Source organism: Nelumbo nucifera, chromosome 2, assembly GCF_055504915.1.
Source record: "Nelumbo nucifera cultivar China Antique chromosome 2, China Antique-T2T, whole genome shotgun sequence".
NCBI lineage: Eukaryota > Viridiplantae > Streptophyta > Magnoliopsida > Proteales > Nelumbonaceae > Nelumbo > Nelumbo nucifera.
In genome coordinates this window covers 83255628-83280623 of record NC_142650.1, presented here as the reverse complement: position 1 = coordinate 83280623, position 24996 = coordinate 83255628, and the positions used below count along the sequence as shown (strand labels likewise).

General features: G+C 37.4%; 1 protein-coding gene and 1 long non-coding RNA gene across 2 annotated transcripts in view; both read right to left on the bottom strand.

The window, feature by feature from the left end:
• LOC104590635 (Cyclophilin-like peptidyl-prolyl cis-trans isomerase family protein) overlaps window positions 1-7232 on the bottom strand; it is a 60810-nt gene extending 53578 nt beyond the window's left edge. The window contains exon 1 of the mRNA XM_010249352.3: window positions 6985-7232. Within this exon, the coding sequence (XP_010247654.1) occupies window positions 6985-7148 (164 nt within the window). The 5' untranslated portion in view covers window positions 7149-7232. The remainder of the gene's footprint in view (window positions 1-6984) is intronic.
• Window positions 7233-16029: 8797 nt separating this feature from the next.
• On the bottom strand, window positions 16030-24290 carry LOC148802388 (uncharacterized). The gene is made up of 4 exons (XR_016082549.1): window positions 19799-24290; window positions 19124-19489; window positions 18579-18677; window positions 16030-16331 (listed from the first exon to the last, which is right to left on the bottom strand). It is a non-coding gene; the product is annotated as an uncharacterized LOC148802388 (long non-coding RNA).
• Window positions 24291-24996: the final 706 nt, after the last annotated feature.

The following is a 24996-nucleotide window of genomic DNA, read 5'->3' as shown; positions in this document are numbered from 1 at the left end:
GTCCAGTTTTTGGAAAAAAAGGTTTGAAGAGGGAGAGATTAAGGAGGCAGTTTTTTCTATGGACATATCAAAATCTCCAAGACCCGACGGTTACACAATGGCTTTCTATCAAGATTGTCGGGAGATAATTAAAGGAGACTTGGTCAAGGTGTTTAATGAGTTCTACAGGAGAGGGGTGATAAGTCTGGGAATGAATTCTACTTTTTTAGCTCTGATCCCAAAAAAGAATAATGCCAACCAACCAGGGGATTTCAGACCAATAAGTTTGGTCACCAATATTTACAAGGTGATTGCAAAGGTGTTGTCTCTAAGGATTAAAAAGGTGATCTCCCATTTAGTTTCTCAAGCTCAAGGGGCCTTTGTGCAAGATAGACAGATTATTGACCAAATATTAATTGCAAATGAACGTGTGAAGGCTCATAAAAGATCAAAGAGGAAGGGAGTGGCTATCAAGTTGGATCTAGAAATAGCCTATGACTTAGTGGATTGGAAATTCTTGATTAAAATTATGAGGAGATGTGGGTTTGGAAACTTGTGGTGTAAATGGATCATGGGATGATTGCGAACTTGTCATTTTTTAGTTATAGTTAATGGGATAGTGTATGATTTCTTTGAAGGATTCCGTGGGCTTCGGCAAGGTGACCCCCTCTCTCTTTTTATTTTTACCCTGATTGCTGAAGCATTAAGTAAATTGATCTCAAAAGCAAATAGTGTGCAATTATTCAGGGGATGGTCAGTGGGGAGGGGCAATGTTTTAGTAATTCATTTACAGTTTGCAAATGACATTCTTATTTCCTTTGATGGAGGAAGTAGGGAGGGAGTGGTAAATTTGAGGGTGGTTGTGAATCTCTTTGAGGAGATATCTAATTTGAGGATTAATTGGTCAAAGAGTTTACTGGTTGGAGTCAACATTGAAGAAGATGAAGTGAGATTCCTAGCAAGTTCTCTAGGTTGTGAGAAAGGTGAGTAGCCAATGAAATACTTAGGTTTACCCCTTGGAGATAATCCTAAATCTGCTAGTTTTTAGTCTCCGGTGGTGGAAAGGATAGAGAAACAATTGGCGGTGTGGAAAATAAATTATATTTCATTGGGGGGGTGGAGAATAACCCTAATTAAATCCACTCTAGCAAATCTCCTAGTGCACTATATGTCAGTGTTTAGGATGCCACAAAGGATAGTGAAGAAGATTGAAAAAATCATGAGGGATTTTCTATGGGAGCCAAGGGAAAAAAAGAAGGATCATTTGGTTAGATGGGAGAAGGTGAATAAACTGAAAGAGGAAGAGGGTTTGGGAATTGGTAATGTTAGAATGAAGAATCAGGCTCTGCTAGGCAAATGGCTCTGGAGGCTTCCAAATGAAAATAAGAAATTATGGCACAAAGTGGTTGCAAGCATTCACGGCATGTCGTGCAACGGATGGGATGTTGGCTGTCTACGTAGGGCTAACTTGGCTGCTCCCTGGAAGGCCATCCATGATGTCCTCCCTATGTTCCTCAATTTTATCAAGTATGATTTGTTTTCTGGTAGTAAAATCAGATTCTGGGAGGATTTGTGGATTGGTGATTCTCTTTTAGGGGAGAAATTTCCTTCTCTTTGTGATTTGTCTAGGTTCAAGGGTAAGCCTATTTCTGATTTCCTAAACCATCATTCTCATCTTCCAGGATTGAATTGGAACCTTGGTTTTATTAGGAATCTTAGAGAGTCTGAACTGCTTGCAGTCTCTGAGTTGTTAGGATTGTTGAATTCAGTTTTCTTGGGGGAAGGTGGGCCAGATTCTATAATTTGGGGTCCTAATTCTGATGGATCTTTTTATTATAAATCCTTTCTTCATTCGATGGTTGCCACACAGTCTTCTCTTCAGTTTCCACTCAAAGAAATTTGGTGCCATCCTATTCCCCCTAAAATTAATGCTTTTTGTTGAGAAGTCTTTCATGGTTGTATTAATACCTTTGATGTACTTCAAAGGAAAAGGCCAAATTGGTGCTTGTCCCCTAACTGGTGTGTCCTGTGTAAGTTGAATGGTGAGACTGCTATCCACCTTTTTCTTATCATGCCCTTTTGTCAGCTTTATTTGGAATTGGTTTACTTCCCTTTTGGGTGCAGGTGGTCTTCTCCTGACCGGTTGGAAGGTTTATTCAACCCTAATGGTTGCAGTGGTAAGACAAGGAGGGGAAGGATTCTCTAGAGGGGCACTAGAGCAGCAATACTTTGGACCATTTGGAAGGAAAGAAATGATAGAATATTTGAAAGTAAGGAAAAATGCAAGGAGGCTCTAGTGGAAACAATAACATTGAGGGTGGCACATTGGGTAAAAAGTTTAAAGCAGTTCTCAGATTTTAAAGTTGAAGACTTCTTCAGGGTTTTGGGACTTATTGCGGCTTCATCAACTATGAGGCGACAGGTTTGTGAGACCTGGTCCCCTCCAACAGAGGGTTGGATGAAGCTGAATTTCAATGGGAGTTGTGTGGGTAACCCAGGCCCTTCAGGTATTGGGGGGGGGGGGGCCATTAGAAATGAAAATGGTTCCATTATTGCTTTGTTCTCCGATCCTATGGAGGAGGGTGATGTAGCTAGGGCAGAGTTTCTAGCTGCAGTATATGGGGTTGAGAAGCCCAAAGAGCTGGGGATTAATAGACTGATCATCGAGGGAGTCTCAAAAACTGTCATAAAATGGTTGCAAAAAGGGGAAGGAGTGACATGGCAACTGAAGAATGATTTTAGAAGGTTCAAATGGATGTCAAGAAATATGTCTATTTAGGTGGGTTGGGTTAGGAGATCGGCCAACAGCTTGGCTGATAGCTTAGCAAAGCAAGGGGTTCAAAGAACAGATTGCTTTGGGCACATTTGTAATTCTGTCTTGGGTCAGCTTCTATGCTGATTTCTTTGTAACTTCTTGTTGTATATTAAAGCATCTTAATTAATGAAATTTTTCAGAGTTATTGATCAAAAAAAAACCCACAAACGTCCCTACTAAACTTGTTTTCAACACCCTCATCCTATCTTCCATCTTTCCTACCTTTCTTACATCAACATGAATCAATGATGTCTCCATCTTGGTAATATTTTAGCCATATATGGAGCTCTAGAATCCTCTCCACATATTTATTTGTGATTTGCTAGCTTAGAAAATCCATGTACACATGAACCCATGTGTGAATGAACCTCATAGACATGCCCACAGATCAAGCCATCTAGGAAATAAAGAAAAAGAAGATTGATCAAAAAATATAAAGAAAAAGAAGAGAGATAATACCTGGAATCACTCACCATAACTAGCATAAGCTTAAGAAAAGTCAATAAATTTCATTGATTTTTGTGTTAAATGTTCATACATATTTATAGACTAAACTCATAATAATCCTAGGAGTCTAACTGTTAGATTTCATATTAAACAAGACTCAAACTAAACTGTCATATCCTATTTCAATTCAAAAAAGACTCAATTATTACTATAGATCCTACTTATTCAATGACTTCAAAGTTTTAACATAAACAAACTATAACAAGACAAATTAAACCCTATCCTTAAATCCCACAGAAAATTGCAAAATGATAATAATACCCCTACTATCCAAAATACAGAAATACATAAAATTCCATTTTTGACTCTTTAGCTCCTGCATCATCCCCCCCCCCCTTTCAAAAGAACTCATCCTCAAGTTCTTATGAAAAGTTGATATGCCCCAGTGACAAAAGGAGTTGGACTTCCCACAGCTACATGCTTGGGCTGTGTCTATAATTTTTACTCGAAATATGAGAAGTCCATATTTCGCAATGTTTCCACCATGTCTATAATTTTTACTGTTTTACAAATATTTCCATATGATGTTTCCAACATTTCCAACATGTTTCCTGTATTTGGACGACCAACATTTCCATCAACATCGACACTGTAAACCTCAGATCTGACCAAGGTTCTAAATATCGATACAGGTCGATACGTCAGTGTATCGATGCTTCTTTTATGTTTTATTTTTCTTTTTCAAAACCAGTTCAGAGGGGTCGGTTTAAGTCCCGGCTACCCTCTGAACCATGGCCTGACCCGATACACCCCCTGTAGGGGTGTGTCGGGAAGGCCCCGATACAATACGTATCGGCCAATACGGGCCAATACGTAACGATATTTCGAACCTTGGATCTGACCACCACAAACAACCTTACCTTTGTGCCCTAAATGCAACATTTAAAACATTAAATCTAGCCAACAGCATTGAAGGAGCGAGCGAGAGAAAGAGGGAGAGAGGGAGAGATATTTAGTTGACCAATGGCATGGGAGAGATGGTGAAAGTCAGCGAGGGTGACAAGGGGAGAGATCCAATCACGCCAATGGCATAGAGAGAGAGAGAGAGAGAAGGAAGGGATCTACCTGTGAAGTGGACAAATGAACGAAAGTTAACAGCAACACAAGGTGGCAATGGTAGCAATAATCCCTTCTTGGTTGGTCTCTCTTTCTCTCTTTCATTTTACAAACTGTAGAACCGAATATATAAGATATTCCCATCCAAAGGCAGATAACCAACACTAGATAGAAAACCAGGTTCACCTCCGGGTTGGAATTTAAAACACTGGTCCTAACTAATGCTGTTATGAAAAGTGTATGTGAGCCAAAAGTCCAGGGTGGGACAGGATTTAGGAATCTTCAGACCATGAATAGGGCATAGCTGCCTAAATGGTAGTGGAGATTTGGTTGTCAGTAGGGTCAGTTGTTGAGGGGGCAATTACAGGGAAGTTTGGTAGGTCTGCTATGGATTGGGATACTCTAAACCCATCTCAACCTTATGGATGCATCCCTTGGAAAGCGAGAATTAGGATCCATGCTGGCTACAGACCTGGTCTGAGTGATTATATCCATTTCAGGGATGATGTTTGATGTGGGAACAGGCCACTGTGTGAATTCTGTGAGGGAGAATTATGAAATTTTGGGATTTCAGATTGTATTGTCACCACATTTCAGACTTCAAACGTAACCACAATGATTGGGAAATTGGGACATTGGAGGAGATGTTGGCTAGTTTATCATTGGATTACATGCAGCATACTTTGGGGGATTCCATGGTTTGGAAGGGCAGCAGGCCGGATATCTTATCTGCTAATCTTGCTGCATCTGAAAGCTCTGTTCAGTGGCAATGGATATGGAAAGCCCATTTCCCCTCTAAAATTTGATTTTTTGTGTGGTCTGCAATCATGGAGCAGATACTCACCATAGATTAGCTCATCTGTAGGGAGTGGGAGATAACCTTGGCCAATGTGTGGATACATTTTGTGAGACTTTTTGATGTCCACAGGGTTACCCCATCAGATTTACAAATCTTATATTCAGCCAGGAAGCAGGGAGGGCTGTCCGAGAGAGGCAAATCTTTGTGGAACACTATCCCTTTGGCCATTTGTTGGGCTTTATGGAAAGAAAGAAACTCGCACATTTGTGAGTCCAAATTTCTACCAGAGAAGGCTCTGATTAAGAAGATTGAATGGCAGATTATTAGGTGGATGGAGTGCCTGAAGTTTTTTGAATAAGCCAACATGGATCACAGATCACTTCACGAATCACAGGCACCAGCTTATTCATGGAAACTGATAACAGGATTTTTTGCACAAAAAATACCCTATTTTGTACAGTGGTTGAGGGGCCCTCTCCCTAGCTTTTTGGGAGAAAGGTAAAGTGTTTCATTTTTTTTTAGTGTCTCATTAATTAACAAAACATGTATCACAGTCCTCGCACAGTAAGGTACTGGACAAGGCAGGCATTAACTTTGTACATCCCAAGTTATATAATGCAATTCTTCACTAATCAAAAACAAAGAAAACAGAAAAAAGTCTCAGTTGTCCATTATTATTAATAAGCTAGGCATGTCTTGCATATATGCACCAGCTTGAGGGGGAGTATTGTGAAAGGCATTGGGACTAGCTACTATTATAAGAGATTGAAACATAATAAAAGAGGGAATTACTGTAATTGCACTATTGGGTATACTTTGAATAAAAGGAAGGGAGTAATAGAACAAATTGATTATCCCTTAATTCCCCAAAAGCATTCTTCAATCAGGGATGAGGAAAGTCCAAGAAATAGCCTACTGCTGATTCCCAATGAAGTGCAGCAGCAATACTGAAGGTGATGTTGATTCAGTCAATTAATAACTATCTTACAACTAATGTCATCGTGAAAGAACAGGAGTTTTTTTGAGCTAAAACATCTCTTACTGTGTTTCGGTAAATTTGTGGTGTGAGCTTTGGTGAACGAAGATGGTAGAGATAATATCCAAGAATTTACCCCCAACATTGGCACAACACTAGCTTTCTGGGCTAACTAGCACAGGCATGGTGAAAACCTTGTGTCCTGGGACTGGCACATGCATCCCATTGAAGTTCATTCATCAAAAAAAATCCCATTTAAGTTTTACTTTTACCTTCAAAAACAATACCAGAAAACGAGAACCTCAAACCAAGTACACAAGAGTATATCATTTTATAACTCTGGTTGCAACTCAAAATAAAAGAGGAAATTTGCAAATGAAATAACATGCTCAAGAGATCCGTTCTTTGTGATTGAAATTCCCTTAAATGGGCCCACATGGCCACATGTGTATGGAAATATGCAACAAAGGAAGTCCACAAAGATCAGAGACCCTTTGCAAATAAAACAACATGCTCAAGAGATCCTTTCAGGTAAGGCGTAAGCCAATGTCCATGACTTGATCGACTACCCAACTACCTATAACGCTTATACAAAGCAATAGGATGAACAACAGAAACCCTGTAAGCAATGGCGTAGGCACAAGCATTTTCACACAACCAAAGACCCTATCTTTGAAACTTGATGCAACTGATGTACAAAATTTAAAATACTGATCCAGTCGTAGTTCAGCTAATGCTCAACCACGCTCATACAACTTGGACATCTCTAACAAAATGAGAAGAACAGTATAACGACACTCAAGAGACTTCTGGGGTTTTAAAATCTCCAGTGCGAATAGGGTCCTAAAGTACCTGAAGTTTTCGGCGGTTTTCGGAGCAATATCAGCGAAGAGCTCCATCTTGATTCTTCCCGCGGGGATGGTTCCGACCGTGACGTCGAAGAATACGATTGGGTTTTTAGGGTTTGGAGGTCTCTGGTGCCATTCTACAACTGTGTTACCTCCTGCAGACGCCATGAGAATGGAAGACTCGGAGTCTCGGACAGACAAAAGCTCTGGATTCTGTAGGTATTGTTCGATATAAGTAATTATTCAAATAACAAGCACTTATTTGCTGAAGCATTTTAATAAAATTAAGGGAAAAGTACGGGCAGGCCCATTGCATAAATCTGAACACATGGCCGGTCCATGCAGAATTTACAATGACTCTCGAATTCAACTTTTGAAATTATAAGACCGATTCTCACGCCATGTAAGTGTCACCCTTTTATCTATATTTTTCCTGTGAGGTGGCAATCCAATTCGGATTACATGTCACAATAACATTTATTTAAAATTTTCTTTCTCTTTGACTGTTTCTCCAACTGCAACTACAAATTCTCCTCCCCAGCGGTGCTCCTCTTTCTCACTCTCATTTTCTCCTCCCTCACTCCCCCTCAGTCTCCCCAGTGGCGCTCCTCTTCTTTTACTGTTTTTCCCTGCAACTTTTCCCTTGGCCTTTGATTGACCCTTGACTGAACTTCGGCTGCTCTCCCTCTCCTTCAATGGTTTTTCCCAATGCGTTGAAGACAATCCTTATTGACAAAGCATACTAACAGGTATTTGATAATTTCTCTGTACATAGTTCATTTTGTTTTAGTTATTGAAGAAGTCCATTCAATACATTTGTTTGTTGATTCTCCTTGCATGCCTGCTGTACTTAATGGACAGTTGTTTTTAATTCACTTTCTAACATTGGTTAGTTGGCGTGGAATTTTCAAATCTGAAATGGGCCAAATTCCCAAATCTAATAGTTTCGTTAAGTTAGGTATGAGTGAGGATGTATGACAATGATATGAGCTAACCTATATTGGTACCCATTTACCAGTTTAGGGAAGTAGAAAATATTTTTGGATTGTTGTGAAACCTCAAATCTTTCTCGGGCTAGACTGGACAAATCATTATTCATTTATTAATTGTGAAACCAAATACACTAACTTGTTTTACTATTATTAGTAGAACATTGAGGACTAGGTTGTCTCTAAAACTTAATTCATGGTGTCTTCAGTCCAATTTAGATGACATAAGTATCAGTCTACAACTCTACACTATCTGTCTTGTGTTCAAGCAGTACAAATACAAAGCATTAAACTTTGATCCAAGTCCCACAAGCACATGAACACACAGCAAGAAAAAATTAAAAGAACTGTGAAACCTTGCACATGGCACTTTCATTATGAACCCACCAGGTCTATCCCAGCCTTTGATGCCCTTAAACATTAAATATTTCTTGGTGTGGCCTAGTTTTGAATCTTTTGAACCAAAATGCTGAGAAGAAAAAATCAACTGAATTTAAAGTTCTGCAAACTGCAAACCATAATTAAATAAGGCATTACCATCATTTGCCCAGAAAAGTGACAAATGACATTAAGATGATTCTTACTTCACAATTTCATACTTCTAGATTTCATCAGACAAAATTCCCAACCTGAAATCTTCAATGGTTGGATTCATTTGATCAAAATGGTCATGACTCATGAAAGCAAAAACATGGATGAAGAGAAATTGCATATATATGGCTATAGAACCATTTTCAGTTGATTTGAAAACTGATTTATTTCCTTGAACTATCTTATTGATCTAAGATTACATGAATACCACAAGGCTTCAAAAATTCAATAAAAGGCACCACAAATAAAGAATAAAATCTCAAGTTAAAGGCATTGATACTTCAGATATAGTGCAAAAGAACAAATAACCTATAATATTGATCCAAGTCTATGGAACCTAACCTAAGAAAAGAATAATAGGAAAAAATCACATTAAACAAAATGACAAAATGTTGAGCATGCACCCAAGAACTGAAGGGATGAGAGATCCATCCCATGGACGCCCAAACATTGCGGAATAAGGGGAGAATTTCAAAAAAAAATTTCTCTCCCTTCAACTGGGAAGCGCATTCCCTATTTAGAAAACCATATTTTCAAAGATCATTCTTGAACCTTAAACTGAATCAGATCTGAACCAAAAGGAGTAAGGGAGAATTATACCTGATACGGAGAAGTAGTATCTCCCAACGGAGGTATTCACACCGAAGGAAGGATCCAAAAACTGCTCCCACTGAAGATGGCGCAGTGCAGGATGGAGTAGAATCAGCAATGTTCTTCTCCAAGAACTCTGTCCTTCGCAAGAATCAGCAGGATGGTACGTGAGCACAGCTTCCTTTCAATCCTTTCTCAAAGAACTGATGTCAAGATCCAATCTTGACTTCTCCCACAACTAGAGATCAAACTGGCAAACAGGGCGGCAAGAGAGTATTCGCAGGGTGCAGAATTCTCTCTTCCTGATTTCAGCACTAAAGAAAATCTGATGTTGTGTGTCTTCTCAAGGCTGTCGCCCCCTCCTTCTTTTTGTTAACATAAAAGGATTAGCTCCTAATCCAATTAGGAGCAGCTTATCCAAATCATATTTGGATAAGACTTCTCTTCAGGTGATAGGGATAAACCCTTATCTTATCTGCAGATTAGATTAGCTTTCTACTATCCTGCAGCAATGAAGCCTTGCGGCTGCTACATATAGATATCTTCAGTAAGATCTCCATTCAGGAATTCAGTTTTGACATCCATCTGCCAAATCTCATAATCATGGTATGCTGCTACAGGTAGCAGGATCCTAATGGATTTAAGCATGGCTACAGGCAAAAAGGTTTCCTCATAATCGATGCCCTCTTTCTGAGTGTACCCTTTCGCCACCAGACGAGCCTTGAAGGTCTCAACCTTACCATCGGGGCCCTCCTTCCTCTTGTAAATCCATTTGCAACCGATTGCCTTTACCCCGAAGGGCGAATCTACTAGAGTCCAGACTCCATTGGTCTCCATTGAGTCCATCTCTGCTCTCATGGCCTCCACCCACTTATGGGAATCTATGTCCAACATAGCTTTCGCGTAAGTCACGGGATCCTCCTCACTCGTCAAGGTTTCCACCAGGTAACTATCCTAGTCATAACCATAATGGACTGGTGGCCTGGATACCCGAGTGGATCTTCTAGGTTGGTCACTACCTGGAACTTGTGGGACATATCCCACTGCTCCTGAGCTCTCCTCATCAAGAACAACTTCCTGACGATGGGTGTCCAGGATATAATCGATTTCCAAGAATTGTGCATTTCGACTGCAGAACACTTTCTGCTCACTTGGGTCATAGAATAGATAACCTACAGAGCCTTTTGGGTAGCCTACAAATAGGCAACGGCTGGTCTTGTGTTCAAATTTGTCTGCACTCGTTCTTTTAACGTGTGCTGGATCTTCAAGTGTCTGACACTTGGTTTCTTTCCGGTCCAAAGTTCATATGGAGTATTCGGAACCGATTTGGTTGGAACCCGATTCGGCACATAAATCGCAGTCTCTAATGCGTAACCCCAAAAGGATGTGGGTAACTCTGAGTGTATGAGAAGCGACTGGACCATATCCAATAAGGTCATATTCCTCCTCTCTAAAACACCGTTAAGTTGTGGTGTAGCAGGAGGAGCTAATTGTGATACTATCCCATTGTCCTTTAAGTAGTCCCTGAATTCATCAGAGAAATACTCGCCACCTCGATCTGATCGAAGGGCTTTAATTTCTCTCCCTAACTGTTTCTCGACCTCTTGTCTAAACTCTTTGAACTTTTCAAAGGATTGAGACTTGTGTCTCATTAGGTACACGTAACCATATCGTGAAAAATCATCTGTGAAGGTGATGAAATACACGTGTTGATTTCGTGTCCTAACACTTAGGGGACCACATACATCAGTATGTATTAGGTCAAGTGTGCCTATACATCTTTCAGGCTTACCGTTAAATGGCCGTTTCGTCATCTTGCCTTGTAGGTAAGGCTCACAAGTGGGAAGATCTTCTACAGTTAGAAAATCCAAAGGACCATCCTTTACCAATCTTGTGATTCGGTCAACACCGATGTGGCCAAGTCGGTAATGCCATAAACATGTGGAATTAACTGTATCATAGGCTCTCTTCTTGGGGATTTCAGTCGACGTAGTTTTGGTTATGTTAGTTTCTAGAGAAGGATGGAGAACATAGAGACCGTTCTCCAGTTCCCCATATGCGATGAATCTGTTGTTTCTTTTAATAGTAATCGTATTACTAAAGAAGACAGAATAACCATCTGCACCCAGTTTTGAGACAGAAATCAAATTTCTTCTTAAATTTTGTACATAAAGACAATCTTTCAGTACAATTATTCCTTCTCTAAAATATAATTCCACGGTTCCTATGGCCGTGACTGCAACAGTTGCAGTAGTCCCCAAGTAGAGTGTGACTTCTCCTTCACTCAGCCTTCTGCTTACCTTGAACCCCTGTAGTGAGTTACATGCATGAGTTGAAGCCCCGGAGTCAATACACCAGGACACAGAAGCGACCAACAAATTGGTTTCTATAACACAAGTTTCGAAGTTACCTTTCTTGGATTCCAGGTAGGCAGGACAATTCCTTTTCCAGTGGCCGGTCTTCTTGCAGAAGTGATAGGCATCCGATGCTTTGTCTTTCTTCTGCTTCTTGCTTTTAGTGGCTTTCTTCTGAGGCTTCTTTGCCTTTCTCTTTCTCTTACCTGTCTTGCCAGTTTCAACAAGCTTGGCTACAGGCTCATCCTTTCTAATCAGTTTTTCAGCTCTTTGCAACATATTGCTGAGCTCTTGCAAGCTGACATTCAGCTTGTTCATGTTATAGTTAATGATGAACGGATTAAAGGAAGGAGGCAAAGAATTAAGGATAGCATCTATCTGAGTTGCAAGGTCCAGCCCGGATCCAAGAGCCTCTAGTTCGTTGATGTATCCCATCATCCGAAGACAATGGTCGTGAACTTGTTGACCCTTAGACATTTGTGCGGTCATGAACTGTTTCAAGACCTTTTGTCGAGTAGAACGATTCTGCTCTTCATACATCATCCTGAGACTGTCCAATATGTCCTTGGCAAGTTCGATCTGATCGAACTGCCTCTGTATCGGGTTGTCCAATGAGGCAATGATGTAACACCGGGCAATGGAGTTTTTCTCTTTCCATTCTTGATAGTCTCTCTTTCGGGCCTCAGAAGCCCTATCACCCGGACGCTCCGGGGCAGAATTCTTTGCCACTTTGTCCAGCTTTTCAGAAGCTAGGACCAACATAAGGTTCCTGTACCAGTCAGCATAGTTTGGGCCCTTCAACTTGTTGTCATCAAGCAATTTTGCAAATGATTCATTTGCCATTTTCTGATAAAAGAGCAAACATCAGTCCACAACCTAATTTGATTGATGTTCATTTTATAGATATGGATTTTACTCTACGATCCATTTCCATTTATTCGTCTATGAGATTTCTCTCCTTTCTCAATGATAGAGACTACGGGTTGTCTTTGGAAATGTGGGAAATCATATAGGGTGCATGAAGCCAACTGTTTCAGCTGCATAACCCCACCACCTTTCTGTGAAGGATCATATCCAGTCATCATATGAGTTTTCCCTTGGGCCTAAACATTTATGATTTTGTTAAAGAGTGCTATTTGAAAGAAATTCAACAGGCAATTTACTCCGAGCACATACCTGCGATGCCTAATTCAGATATGCTTGATTTCAATAATGAGTCAGTTACTTTTATGAGTAGTGGTGTTAATCATAATGTTGTGAACTTGTTCATCAAAGAAAAAACGTCAACCTGGTTGACCTAGGACTAAAAGAATTTAATCACAACCAATTGAAAGAAGGGAAGTCCATTGTAGTCAGTGTAGAGAAAGTGGTCACTACCGATGCATCTACCGAGCTGCAATCGATTAGTTGGATGCATTCCCAAGTATTATTAGCACAGGTACAAGTTTTTGTCTTGTCTTTTGGTATTGTACATGTCTTACATTTTGAATTTTTTGTGTAGTAATTGTATTTTTTGTAAGTAGTGGTGTAATATTTTGCAAGTTGTGACAAAAATAGAAATTGGAATTAGCAATGAAAACACCAGCTTTATTTTCCACTAGTGGTTATGGCTTGACCTGTTTCAAGATTTGGTGATGTGGAAAAACATTGATAAAGAGCAAACCAGATCTGATTAATAGTTTTCTTAGGGGCCATTTGATAACATCTGAAGATAATGCTGGATTGAAAAGTGTGAGATGTCAATCTGGAAGTTCACTCATTTGGGAGAGTCAAGCTACATTTAGAACCCTCTTGTACCTCTGATTTTGATCTTTCTTTAGAAACATGCATATTGTGCCACCAGGTGAGAAACTTGCACCAACTTTTGGATTGATCCCTTAAAAGTTAATTTTAGCTGAGTAACAACATATTCAATCCCATCATCAATTTGATAACATGGGTATTTGGATAGCATAAAGCTGTTACCAAGAATATGCAAGCAGCATAATCTATAGTATAAATTAAACTAGAATCACCTGTCACTCAAAGATTGCATCTTCTTTGATGTCATCTATAGTGGGTTCATGCTAGTAAATTGAGGTTTACTTGATTTGATTTCCAAGGCCTCATTTTGTTAGATTTTGAGTGTTCATTGTTAAGAAAATGGTCTTAAACTAAAAGTAAAATGTGCTCGACTATAGGGAAGCAAATTTTTAGAATATAACCTGAGGTATTACAGTTTCAAAATAGATTAGAAGAACAGGTAGTTAGGTTGATAATGACATATGACGAGTAATTATATGCTCTAGAAAATGAATAAATAATGCATTTGAGCATTAAAAATCAGTCTTGTCACTTCAAAATCTAGCATCATTTATCTATCCAACTATAGGTAATGTTTACAACATGGGTTCAAAACCTAAAAGACCCCTAGTAAGGTAATGGAAAGTTTAGTTTCTATTAAATGATAATGGTACTTGGAGAAATGACTTGATTCACTTACTATTTGTTCCACAAGTAGTAACCAAAAGTATATTTAAGACTGCCAAATCCTCTTTTAGGTCAATACCAAATTCAGTGAAAGCCAATGAAAAACTGTAAATTCACAGTTAAGTTGGTCTATATTTCCTATAATCAGGACCAACTCTCCACTTCATCTGCTCTCTACTCTCCTAAATTGGTACCTAATCTAGAAAGCATAAGTGCCATTTAATCTCCACATGTTTTTCTTGAAAGCTGCCTAGGGAGGAATTCAAACCAAGGATTGACTCGGTTTCCTTAATGAAGATGATTCGTCTGAGTCCTTTGCAACACCCACAGGAAACTTTCGACCACCTTTTTTTCACATGTTCAACTTTAAGACCAATTTGGATGTCATTGCACATAGGCATCAACCTGGAGGACACAACAAACCTATAATTACACAAAATCTTCTCAAATTGGTGGTCAACCAAATTGAATCATTCACCAAAATTTGGTAAGCAACAGTTATATGCTTGCAAAAATTCCTCATTGTGCTTAGACTCATATGGAATCAAATAAATAGGATCATGCATAACGATGATTGTCTATAGCCAATACAGTTTTGGAGTTAATAAAGTCGTATCTCTTCTCTAAAATAGTAGGCACCATTGACCAATTAAAGCAATATTGCAACACACAAATTAATACCTCACATACTTTCTCCATATATGATGTTGGCTTTTATGATGATCCACACTTAGAAGTAGCAGCAACATCTTATGTTATTGTGGATTCTAATAACTTTGTAACTGTTGCAGTAGCTAAAGTTCACATAAACTCTGAACAAACAAAAGCTAAATGGAGAGGTATCCTTGAAGTATTGATGTAGGCTAAAAATCAATGACTCAACATTATTTTGCTCTATTCTGATGCCTCAGTAGTAGTCAAATCAATCCCTCATCCTTAGGCAAGACTATTCTGGCAATATAAACATATTCTAGAGTATATACTTAGTTGAGTATTTTTTTTGGATGCAAATATTATGTGTGTCAATAGAGAAAATAACCAACTATCACATGCTCTAGCTTATGTAGCTTGTCAAAGGGCTGAAAGAGCCCTATATACTGAATATGAGTCTTCATGTACATCACTTTCATAAGCTAATAGAATGATCTTTTTTGCCTTAAAAATTCAAGAGATTTAAAAAGTATATCTTATAAATTATACAATATCTGTATTCCAAGAGTTGTTTTTGTATAAAAATCAGTATTTTGATGATTTCAAAAACATGAATTGTTTTTGGAACAAAACTAACTTGTTTTTGCTTTTCCAAACAAAGACAAGGTTCAAAAACAATGTTCTATTGCCAATGTTCCAAAACAAGGTTCAAAACCAATATTTTGATGTTTGGTTTTTTGCCAATGTGTCAATTTCAAAAACAAGTGAAAGCAAAAACATTCACGTTGTAGAACACCAAAATGGTTTCACCCTAAGAGCCAGTTTTCGATCACCATAGTGCCTTTCTTTGTTTCCACTGTAGTGGATTCAACTGCTTCCTCCCCAACATCTAGCAAAGCTTTCTTGGCATTGAATGGGATTAGGATAATAGTCCCAGGATGGGGCACTACTAGCAAAATTATTTAGTTACTCTTCTTCATGGCCACTAAGGGGTGGGGGTAGTTGATGCCATGATCAACATCTGTTGCTAGATGGATATTTGGTAAATTGTGGTCATATGAGCTAACCTGGTAAATTTCAATAATATGGGGTCCTTGGAAAATGGTCATTAAGGAATGGGTAAACACATAATAATAGACACTATTTTACCATTTGTTATTAGTTAATTCATACAAAACAGATGTTCCAATTGTGGATGATATGTTCTCTTAGATAAACTTAACCAACACCTCCAATTCCATCTTAGTAAATCTTTACAAAGGTGGTTGTTAAGGCACGTATGACCATTACGTGAATGAAGTTGGGCATTTTAGCCCATCAAGCCAATATTGAATCGTAGTCTGATGTGGAATTAACAATTACTCCATTGTCGAAAATATTGCAAGTGAGTAATAACTCCATCGTCCAAAAATATTTAACCAACACCATAATAGTCCTTATGACAATTTTTTGGTATTTATAGTAATTACTATACATATGAATTTAGCAAAATAAATTCAACAAATCATCCTTAGTAGATATGATATGCCTATCCAGAAAACACCAAACATGATCTTTGTTCACCATTAAGAAAGATCAAAATAAATGCTACATCTGAAAGTATGATATTGCTTTTGCATCCACCTCCATCGGGAAGAACCAAGTTTTGTAGGTAGATTGAAGCTCCCTTTCCAAATCACTTGATACATTCCATAGAACACCACCACCTGTGACCAATAAAAATTGATTAGAATCAATATATGAGCAACTGAAAGTAATTCCCAATCTTTCTTTACAACTAATATAGAGAAATGAATTAGTACATAATTTAGCAAGGCACAAAATAAAGTACAACAAGCATGTATATGAATTGCATTGAATGATATCTATTAGCATACCAAATTAACTTTCATAACCTAATACTCAGTTATTACAAATTCATACTCAACCATCACATATCTATATCTATAATATGCCTATGCAAATCCCACCTAAGATGCTTACAAACTCATACTCATACTTAACCATCACCTTCTACACCATGTTACCCTTATTTTAAAAAAATCCTTGAGATGATACTAGGTAGTTTGTAGATGGGTTGTATCTAAAACTAGTCCATAAGATGAAATGTTAGTTGTTTGGTATTGAAACAAACTTAGCAGATCAACAACTTGGGCTAGTGTGAATAAAGACATGAATGTAGAATATGTAGGTGAAAGATCCAATTCGGGTCCCCATCAACCTCAACCAATAAGTTCTTCTTGTTAAATTATCTCACCTACCAAAGGTAGGAGGTACAACTATTATTGGAAAAGTTTCTAGTTATAATAAGACTGATATGAGATGCCAAAAAATGCCGAATTGCACGAAAAGCCTTTGCCCGACCCAACTCAGTTTGTAGCAAATGTGAAATATTCATTACCAGCACTATGGGAAATATTCTAGACTAAGTAAACCCCATTTCAATTCTGTTGTCATGCTTCAGGTTCTAATGTTTACAGATGGGTCTCACGTGCCAACAACTAAGGTTGGAGGGATTGGTTTTATGATAATGTATGAAGACTTGGCTTCTGTCTATACAAACGGAAGAAGAATCTGTTGCAACTCAATCTAAATGAAGTGCCATAATTGATGGTTTAATGAAAACCAAGAGATTGAAAGTAAAACATATGATGGTTTTTTGCAACTCTACTAGTATTACATATGCAATTGTCGAAGACATGGAGGTGGGTTGGTCTATGAAGAATTTTGAAGATTCCACTCTGAACCTAATTAAATATTTTGAGTATGTACATAATATATCTAGATTGTCAAACTCATATGCCCATCTACTAGCTTATAATGCTTATAAGTTTAAGAATGAAGGTTCTTATGTAGGTAGTTCTGATGTCTCATATAGTATTCCGACTCATTTAATATAAAGTTCATTATCTATTCAGACTCATCTAATATAAAGTTCATTATTTAAACACTATGAATAAGAAATGGTCTCAATCTTTCTAACTCATACCTCAATAGCACCACATGCCTTGATAGCAATATTGATAAGATGTAACCAAGATGAGCATTGGCTTAGTTTTTTGGCATAGTATGAAATTTCATCTCTATTGCCATTGAGACCTTACACGAAGCAAGTTTTGCACCCCCTCTATTCAAGAATTGATTGGTGTCGATAGAAAAGCAAATGAAAAAAGTTCCAAACCATACTGTTGTAACTTATACACCACAAGTAATACATCACCGATAATTAATACACTATTCCGTTGTAACACACACAGCTATATAGATGGGGTGGATGACTTGAATGAGTTAGTGATGGTTTACTGTAGATGGGATTGCAATATTTGTGCCCCAATCTTCCATCGTAAAATTTATGTATCATTGAAGGCAAAATCCCATGGGGCACTTCATGCACTTCATTACAATCCATGCACTTCATTATTTTACAATACTTAAGATATGTATCAGTATAATAAAGATTGATGGTAAACAACGTGATAATCATACCCATTGGCATGTTGGGATGGAGCATCCTTGCATACTTTAAATCCCCATTTGCTTGTAAACCCCACTCCCAAGAGTTTACTCCTATAGTAGTTGGACTAAGACAAATATTGATTACAAGTCAATGATGATCATGGATTAATATAAAAACACTTGCACATGAAAATATTGCAGTGCATAAACGCATACCACTGTTTTGGCAAGTTGCTTATATATAACAGACTGGTTTGAACTATACATTTCAATGCAATCGCTATCCCCATTTTTTACCAAAATATGTCAATGCCCATTATTTTGCAAGGGTATAAATACTTTGCTATACTATTGCCTTAGAAGAGGGCCAATATCTCTATTGCAGCATCATCACCCGTTTTAATCATTTCCTGGTATATGTATTTGAAAAGGGAAAAATAGATTATTCAATATATGAGTACATAATAAATGAAATAAAAAGGGTTAAAACCCAATACCTGCGCAAATGTGCTAATATAGAAAAACCTCTCACATTCAGAGTTGCCCAATTTATGCCGCTGCCTTTCAATCAAAAGACATCCATACGCATTTATGGCCTACAAAAAAAATAAATGTAGCCTAATAGTTATATACAAATTATAACAAATATATAATTATTATAGGTGGAAAAAATTGCTGCAAGATTTACATACATCATCCCATATCAGGCCACCATCAAATAGTGAGTATAAGTGTACCCCAACCAAGCTGTTGGTTCCATCGGTCCAAATAATTTCATTGCATATGTGGAAACTATATTAATAACTCGATAAATCAGGGGTGTTCTATTTACCAATGTCTAATGCATGTGTAATCAACCTAGTAATCGGAGCTGATAGAAACCGTATAATAGTTTATTGTTGGCTCTTAGGTAACTGGCGTTTGAAGTTGCAAGATCTCCATAGTCTCTTTCCATCGATGACTTGAAATATAAAATGTTGCTAGGTTGTCAAACTTGTTTTGCCAACCCATCGTATTTAATAGATACGATATGAAAATATACCTCCTTATTTGATGGTGATGTTGTACTATCTGCATCAATTATATGCATTTTCTCAATCATTTTTGCTCATTCGTTAACAAACGGTGAACACAAAATAGGAGCTTTCTTTCTTTCTCGCATGGAGTGAATCTTCCTACCACCTTCTTCAGGTTGATCTTCTTCATCACCTTGTTTTTCTTTCCATACTTGTGATGGTAAAAAGGACCGAAGATAAATGTTCTCCTTGGTTAATTGTGCAACATTTGACTTAAAACTTCTAATTTCCAAAACCAATTCCTGATTTGAGGAGGCTCCTTCCTCCTCATCTTCTCCATCATCCAACATAACCACTTCTTCACTGGAGGTAGGAACTAAAATTTGAAGAACCTTAAAAAAATGAAGCACAAAATGTTTTAGAACAATAATCTATGTTAGAAGATTAACAGTATAGATAAAATCCCATTATACCTCATCATCCGCAAGCATGGCAATAACATCACTATATGTTCTCTTTCGACGATAAATGGTGCTAGACCATTTTGCAATTCTTGGAAATGCATCCATCATGGAAAGAATCCATACAGTGGAATGTTTAAACAACCAAATTTGCAGGTGACAAGATAAGAAGAACTCACTCAATGTTAGCATACAAGATTTATTAAATGGAATTAATTTTTATACAAAATGTAAACTTACGATGAATACAGTAGCACAACCACGTAGCCACCCAGATTTGGGTGGTGCCTCCTTCATCATTGACATAGAGAGTTCATTCAAACTATTTAGTAGTTCCCTATGAACAGCACCAACCCAATCATAATCTCTTAATTCTTCAAGCTTATCAACGTACTCAAACCATTTATAGTCAATGTTATAGCAGGTCTTTGTAAAAAGGAATTGACCCAATATATAGAAGATAAACAACTTTGGGACATATTTCCTTTCTGTCTTCTTGTTTCCTAACAACTCCCTAATTTTTTCTTCTAAATCACCCCATTGTATCACATTTTTTCCGAAGATTTTCGTTTGTAGATGTAATGTATGTGGGTCATGTACAAATCTACAAATTTGCCTCTCGTAGGCAAACCTAAAATCAAAGCTACATTAGAGGCCGTGAGTGTGACAAGCTTTCTCCCTAACCTAAACAAAGCTGACTGCATGTCCCAACATTTCACAAGTGCACATAGAAGTGATTTTTCAGACATTACATCTGGGGAGTCAAGAAAATGTGCAAATGGTGTTTGTCCTATGACATCTTCAACACCCTTATGGCTAGACAAGTTAAGTGATGAAATAAATTTCACCAAATGGGTGATACTATTTGTAGTGTATACTTGCATCTTGCGTTGTAAATATCTGCAGAAAATAATCAAGGTCATTTGAAACAAGTATATATACATAAAGAAATAATGAAGAATTCATAGTGCTAACTATATCAGTTTGAGATAAAACAATTGTATAAAGTTTTCCCTTTTATCTGATTAAAACTCAAACAAATTGGCACACCATTCAACAAGAGAAAAAAAAGAAATAATAATTACTATGCAACCAAACAACCTCATGTCAATTTCGGTGATACACACCTTCTTAAGCACATCGGTGATGGAGGAAAGCAATTTAATTCATTAAAAACATACTTAGATATGATGAAACATGATAAGTAAAACACAATTACATTATTGGTAAGATAGGCAATAGGAAGGGTTTAAAATAGATATTGGTCACCCAAAGGAAGGAATTGAATTAAGTGACATAACTCAAATATTGATGCTGGGACATTAATTCCACTTGCAGATGGTTATATCCACATCAATAAACTTAATTAATGCCTTACACTCATATTTGTAAATATTTATTAGTTTGGCATTTAAGGAAATTGTGATAACATGATGGAAGTGTAATTGACACCAATATGTGTAGTAGTCTACATTTAATTCATTACCTAACAATATTAAATCAAACTGCAAAAGGTAGGGGGGAGGAGATGTACATCTCAATAAAAGATTTGTCAACATGAAAAACCATATAAAGATTTGATCAAACTGCAAAAGGAATCAAAATATTTCAATGAATTAAATTGCTTTTAAATCAGATAGGGGAAGGTAGGGGGAAGAGATGGGACCAACAACTCTGGTGAGCTTGTTGTTTTAAAGTTCAGAGTGAATACCCATGAGGGATTACAAAGGTTGAAAGGGGGGTGGGGGGAGGAGGTGACGGTGGGGAAGGACATGTCTCTAAAGACATGCAAAAGCCATAGAAAAAAAAACAATATCATTTGACAATAAAAGAATATCTTGGTTTGTTTTTTAGACTGTGATAGAGGTTGTTTGGAGAAAAGATTATAAGATTTTGCCATTCGGTTCTAAGGGTATTAGTATGAGATCTGTGAGATCAAAGTCAGGCTTTTGGAATTATTTCCTCTTTGGGTGATGGCTTATCACCCTCCAAATGTATTTTTTTTCCTAATGAACTTTATCTTAATTCTTCAACAAAAAACATCTTAATGGCCCCTTGGCAGATATGGTGCCAAATGTGCAAACTTGGTAACTATCAACTAACTTGATAAAAATTTAGTAAGATGGAGTTAAAATGACAATTTTTAATATAAAGACCTCCAAAAGCCATTGCAAACAAGCAATATCACTTGACAATAAAGTAATACCTTGGTTTGTTATATTGGATTGTGATAGAGATTGTTTGGAGAAAATATTATAAGATTTTTCCATTCGGATGGGTATTAGTATGGGATTTGCGAGATCAAAGTTGGGCTTTTGGAATTATTTTTTCTTTGGGTGAGGTGTTATCACCATCCTAATGTATTCTTTTTCCTAATGAATTTTATCTTAATATTCAACAAAAAATATCTTAATGGCCCATTGGCAGATATGGGGCCAAATGTGTCAACCTGGTAACCAGCAACTAACTTGGTAAAAATTTACCAAGATAGAGTTAAAATGACAATTTTTAATATAAAGACCTCCAAAAGCCATTTTATACAAGCAATACTAGTTCACAATGATGGAACATCTTGGTTTGTTTTATTAGATTGTGATAGAGGTTTTCTCGAGAAAAGATGATAAGAGTTTGCCATTCGGTTCTAGGGGTATTAATATGAGACCAGTGGGATCATTACTAGGCTCTTGGGTTTATTTCCGCTTGGGTAATGCCTTATCACCTTCCTAATGAATTTTATCTTATTTTTCAAAAAAAAAAATCTTAATGACCCCTTGGCAGTTATGGGGCCAAATTTGCCATTTGGTACTATGAAAAAGGTTGGTAAAAATTTACCAGGATGGAATGAAAATGACATTTTCAAATATAAAGGCATACAAAAGCCATAGGAAAGAAGCAATATCATATGGCAATAAAGGAATATCTTGGTTTGTTTTTTGGACTGTGATAGAGGTTGTTTGGAGAAAAGATTATAAGATTTTATCATTCGGTTATACGAGTATTAGAATGGGATCTGTGAGATCAAAGTTGGGCTTTTGGAATTCTTTATGGATTATCACCATCCTAATGTATTCTCTTTCCTAATGAATTTTATCTTATTCTTCAACAAAAAAACAAATCTTAATGGCCCCTTAGCAAATAAGGTGCCAAATGTGCCAACCTGGTAACTTGGTAAAAATTTACCAAGATGGAGTTAAAATGATAATTTTTAATATAAAGACATCCGAAAGCCATTGCAAACAACCAATATCATTTGACAATAAAATAATACATTGGTTTGTATTATTGGACTGTGATAGAGGTTGTTTGGAGAAAAGATTATCAAATTTTGCCATTCGATTCTAGGGGTATTAGTATGGGACCAGTGGGATGATTGTGGGGCTCTTGGGTTTATTTCCTCTTTGGGTGATGCTTTATCACCTTCCTAAGGTATTCTTTTTTCAAATGAATTTTATCTTATTTTTCAAAAAAAAAAATCTTAATGGCCCAATGGCAGAAACAGGGCCAAATGTGCCAACCTGGTAAGCATCATCTAACTTGGTAAAACTTTATTAGGATAGAATTAAAATGACAATTTGAAATATAAAGGCATGCAAAACCCATAGAAAAGAAGCAATATCATGTGACAATAAAGGAATATTTTGGTTTGTTTTTTGGATTGTGATAGAAGTTGTTTAGAGAAAATATGATAAGATTTTGCCATTCGATTCTACAGGTATTAGTATGGAATCTGTGAGATCAATGTTGGGCTTTTAGAATTATTTCCTCTTTGGGTGATGCCTTATCACCTTTCTAATGAATTTTATCTTTTTTCTCAAAAAAAAAAGAATATCTTATTGGTCCCTTGGCAGATTTGGGCCAAATGTGCCAACATGGTAAGCATCAACTAACTTGGTAAAAACTTACGAGGGTGGAATTAAAATGACAATTTTAAATATAAAGGAATGCAAAAGCCATTGCAAACAAGCAATATCATTTGATAATAAAGGAATATCTTGGTTTGTTTTACTGGATTATGATAGAGGTTGTTTGGAGAAAAGATTTTAAGATTTTGCCATTCGGTTCTAGGAGTATTAATATGGGACCAGTGGGATCATTACTAGGCTCTTGGGTTTATTTCCGCTTGGGTGATGCCTTATCACATTGCTGATGCGTTCTTTTTCCTAATGAATTTTATCTTATTTTTCAAAAAAAAAAAAAAAATCTTAATGGCCTCTTGGCAGATATGGGGCCAACCTATTAACCATGAACTAACTTGATAAAAAGTAACCAAGATGGACTTAAAATGACAATTTTTAATATAACGACCTCCAAAAGCCATTACAGACAAGCAAAATCATTTGACAATAAATAACAAAGTATTTTGGATTGTTTTTTTGGACATTGATATTAGACAGTTTTGTATGCCCTTAGCTTCAATCAGAATGATGTACTTTATGAGTTTATTGTAAATGAATAAAAGTGCATATTTGATTCATGTTCCCTTGGTATGTTTCTGTGTAATACCCTTAAACTAGACACTTAATGAGACTCGTGTTAGTTTAGAATGTTCACAGCCAGTGGGTCGGTGTGGGGACACCTATCCTGACAAGGCTGACATTGTGGTGCCACTAAGTCGGTTGGGGTGGCCCCGTCTCAGCTACCAGGGTGAGACCCTAGGCACAAACAGTGTAGGATTAATTGAATCTTTGAACTGGACCAGATTTCCAGTATTGCCCTAGACCTTGGAGATTGATGGGAAAAACTGGAAAGTTACACCCGACCCCTAGACTCGATTATGATACTGCACTAGGTGTCAGATTGGGCTATCTTTGATGTACCAATCAGTGAGATCCTTAGCGGGGGTCAAAACCTGGGTATGTTGGGACAGTCCGAAAATTCATCTGAGTGGGTGATCATAGTGACAGGATCAGCCCCTTTGTCGGATAAAGGTAATGATCGGGGATGCACTCTCACTGATGGAAACCAAGACTGCCGGCAGCCGATTTCAACCGTTGAGATTTGTTTTGCAAAGTATATTTTATATGAGATATAAAAGTATATATATTATGGTTTCTCAAATGTTTGCAAAAAGGTTTTAATTCCCGGGATCCATACAAGTAGAGAGTGCAACACTGTTCCTTGCAGCCAAGGGAGAGGTCTTCTCTTGTCGGGCAGTGTATGATCATTATGGGCTGAGAGGTTAAGTGTAAGACCATTGAGGATAATACCTGATAGGATAATCTTGCATTTGCCCACAGTCCTTGGGTGTTACAAGGTGGCTTGGCCCAGGGACCACTTAAGGTAAGTGTTGGGCCCACAGAGCCCACTTGATGGGTTTTTCAGGGGGTGCACTGTCCTTAACAGTGTATTCGGCCAGGCCTTGTAATAATGGCTGGGCCGAACCCATGTGGCTGATGTGTAGATCAATGCTTGGGTTCCACGCCATACAGGGAAGCCCA